Source organism: Ursus americanus, chromosome X (assembly GCF_024610735.1).
Source record: "Ursus americanus isolate L20-20 chromosome X, mUrsAme1.1.p, whole genome shotgun sequence".
Lineage (NCBI taxonomy): Eukaryota > Metazoa > Chordata > Mammalia > Carnivora > Ursidae > Ursus > Ursus americanus.
In genome coordinates, this window is record NC_142164.1 from 11,407,720 (window position 1) to 11,411,750 (window position 4,031).

At 39.5% G+C, this 4,031-nt stretch overlaps 1 protein-coding gene across 1 annotated transcript; it reads right to left on the minus strand.

Annotated features, from left to right (window-relative positions):
• Positions 1-2,183: 2,183 nt before the first annotated feature.
• LOC148106822 (uncharacterized) lies at positions 2,184-3,716 on the minus strand. The gene is given in 3 exon segments (XM_087859698.1): positions 2,184-3,018; positions 3,206-3,291; positions 3,294-3,716. Coding segments are annotated over 3 exon segments (1,260 nt in total). The 5' UTR covers positions 3,654-3,716; the 3' UTR covers positions 2,184-2,204.
• Between the last annotated feature and the right edge of the window lie 315 nt (positions 3,717-4,031).

Below are 4,031 nucleotides of genomic sequence, written 5' to 3' on the forward strand. Positions count from 1 at the left end.
ATAAATATTTTAATGGAAGAATATTCCATCACATGGAAATAGCACATTTACTTAATCATGCCCATAAAGTTAGACCCCTAGGCTTTTCTATTTTTCACTCTGCCAAATAACTATGCGAGGAACATCTTTGTGCATGAATTATCCACATTTGAGATGATTTCCTTGAACATATTCATTGAAGTGAAAATACTAAGTCAAAGAGTAGAACATTTTTATATCCCTTGATATATATTGCCCAAACTGTACTTACTATATATTTTAAGGCAGCATGGAGTAGTAGGGAAAAAAAAGAAGTCAAAATACATGGATCTCATGCCCATCTTTAGTACTTGCTGTTTAACCTGATTAGGTAAAACGGATATAAAAACATCCATCTTAATAATCAAATAAGAAAATAGATCCTTCAGTCACCATAAATGTTACTTCCTCAGGAATGCTTAACTTTCTAGACTCTCACAGCATCTTATACTTACTTTTCCTTTATGATCTTGCAACAACTGATAAATAATTGTTCAATTATTTGCACACTGTCAGTTTTCCCTAGCTGATTTTAAGATCCTTTGAAATATGCCTGGCACACAGATGGCGCTCAATAAATATTTGTTGAATGAATGAATGAATGAATGAATGAATGAGCAGATGAATGATGGATGAAAAGACAGCACTTTGCAAAATAAATCACTAGACATTTGGAAGGTATTTCAATTTTAAGCATAATTAGCATTATGATTCATTTGTATTACTATGTAGATGATTCTATATCTTTAGAGATTCCTTGTCTAATCATAATTTCATTATGTAGCTTTAATGTTTGTCATGCCAGCCAGAGGCATGGTAGCAATGTTGCTGGAGGCACCTGGTAGGAGCTGAGACTTGGAGAACCAAGTAGTTTGTTCTCTAGATCAGCATGCTGGGAGTTAGGGAGTTGTAGTTACCATTAGCTGAACACAAGGCAGTGGTCAGGAATCTAGGAGGTCAGTGATAGTTGAAGAAACAGGTGAATCCTAGAGGTCAGAAACTAATGATAAGTGGTGGAGACAGTAAGGTGCAAAGGGGAGAACTGTCAGTGATAAGGGAGTAAAGTAGATGGGAGAGGCAAATTCCAAGCACCAGTACTCAGAGCATGGAGCTGTGAATATGATTCTAAAGCAAATGGTACTTGAACTCAGTGCTTCCCTATATTATTTCTGCCCAAACTGAAAATGGCATTAAGAAGTTTTTGTGTCTAGTTCCATATACACGGGGCAAGGGAATAATAGTAGCTAGTTGAGGAATGAGGTCTGTGAATACAAATAAGTTCTGATAGTGACAGGATAAAGTAAGACCATTTGTATATAAGATCTGATAATAGTCTCCACATAAAACAGGAGCAATCAAGCTTTGGATCCCATAATTCTCAATTTGACTTTCAACAGCATATATTATAGCACAGTGTTTAGGATTATGGACTCCGGCAACAGGCTAGCTGGGTTCAACAGGCTAGCTAGCTCTGTCATTTCTTAGTTGTGTCCTTTGGACAAGTTTCTTCCCCTCTATATGTCACTTTCCTCATCTATAAAACGGAGATGATAGTACCTACACCTCAATGTGTTCTCATGAAGATTAAATGAGGTGATGCATTAGAACAGTGCCTGGACATAGCAAATGCTAAGTTAAGTGTTGTTATTATTATTATTATCATTATTATTATTATTATCTAGTCACATGAAACCAAACAAAAATTGGCAATATAAGAAATTGATAAATAGGCTGTATGTTAACTTTATCTAAAATAACAAACAGTCACTAAACAGGAATTTTTTTCATTAAAATAAGAATTTCATTTGCACCTAATCATAGTTGACTATATAAAAACTATAAGCATTAGCAAAGTAGCAAAATTAATCACAGTAATCCCATCAATGTGTTTATTTTGTAGAAGATGTTTTATGAACACTATCTTTAAAAAGTTTTAAATAAATACACATTTCCTAATAGCAAAAAACACTATTAAGAGGCAATACAGTTGATCCATAGAATCTGGTCTATAAGAAGGAATGCCTTATTAAATTTTTTGAGGCTAATTCTACTGGAAGCAGGATTATTTGTGTTGGAAGACCTGTCTGTGGAAAGATCTGAACATGGAAAGGCTTGGACTTGGGAAGACTCCCTTTAAAAAGGTCTGGACCAGGGGAAAGGTCAGAAGACCTGGACTATGGAACATGTTAGAATACCTGGATATCGTAGACACTGGAAAACCTGAATGTTAGACCGGTGCCCTGGAGACGTTGGAAGACGTGGATATTGAGCCCGCTGTTGGAAGACTGGGTAGTTGTCGGAAGACGTGGAGATGCTGGAAGATGCAGAGATGCTGGAAGACGAGCAGATGCAGGAAGACGAGCAGATGCTGGAAGACGAGCAGATGATGGAAGACGCAGAGATGTCGGAAGACGCAGAGATGTTGGAAGACTCAGAGATGCCGGAAGACGCAGAGATGCCGGAAGACGAGCAGATGCTGGAAGCCCTGGAGATGCTGGAAGCCCTGGAGATGTAGGAAGACAAGGATTTTCTGGAAGACGCATCTTAGTTGGAAGACGTGGATTTTCTGGAAGACGTGGATTTTCTGGAAGACGTAAATTTGTTGGAAGACGTGGGTAGGCTGGAAGACATGAATTTGATGGAAGACACACAGCTTTGTTGGAAGACAAGGATTTGCTGGAAGACGTGAATTTTCTGGAAGCCATAGATTTGATGGAAGACATGGATTTTCTGGAAGACTTGGAGGTCATTGGAAGACATGGATTTCCTGGAAGACATGGCTTTTCTGGAAGACGTGGATTTTCAGGAAGACCCGAATTGTCCGGAAGACCTGGGTTGTTTGGAAGACGTAGATTTGCTGGAAGACCGGAGGTCACTGGAAGACATGGATTTTCTGGAAGATGTGGATCTCTAGGAAGACGTGTATTTGTTGGAAGACCCAGATTTAGTGGAAGACACAAATTTTCTGGAAGACGTGGCTCTATCGGAAGACCTGGATTTCTTTAGTGGAAGACATAAATTTTGTCTGGAAGACGTGGACTAACTGGAAGACTGGATTTGGTGGAAGACATGAATTTGTTGGAAGACCTGGATTTTTCTGGAAGATATAGATTTGGCGGAAGACATAGATTTTTCTGGAAGACGTGGACTGAGCGGAAGACCTGGATTTCTTTCCGGAAGACATCAATTGATTGGAAGACCTGGATTTTTCTGGAAGACGTAAGTTAGCTGGAAGACTTGGATTGATTGGAAGACTTGGATTTGGTGGAAGACATAGTTTTTTCCGGAAGACGTGGATTGGCTGGAAGACCTTGAAATTGCTGGAAGACGTGGATTGTCTGGAAGACCTTGAAACCATTGGAAGACATAGATTTTCTGGAAGACGTGGATTTTCCTGGAAGATACGGATTTTGTGGAAGACCTATAATTACCGGAAGACGTGGATTATCTGGAAGACGAGGAATTTTCTGGAAGACTAGGATTAGCTGGAAGACCTTGATGCTGTTGGAAGACTTGGAATTTGTTGGAAGACTTGGAGTTGCTGGAAGACCTGGAGTTGTTGGAAGACCTTGCCACTGGCGCCATTGGAAACCCTGGACATTGGAGACATTGGAAGCACAGGATGTTGGAGACATTGGAAGCCTTGGATTTTGTGGACATTGGTTATTCTGGACATTGGAGACTTTGGAGACCCCGAATGTTGGAATTCATGGGTGTTGGAAGCCCTGAATACTAGAGACATTGTAAGTCCTGTACTTGGAAGCCCTAAACATTGGAAGATCTAGACAATGGAAGATCTAGACATTTAGAAACCCTAAAATTGGAAGTCCTGGATATTGAGAGACATTTGGAAAACCTGAGTATTGCCACATTCGTGTTAAGACATAGAATTTGGAAGTTGTAATTTTCATGATGCTGGAAGTCAAGAGTGTTGACAGCCCTAGACACTAGGAGACTTGGACATTAAAATGTCAGGATGTTAAAAGACCTAGTCATTCAGACACTGGGGATGC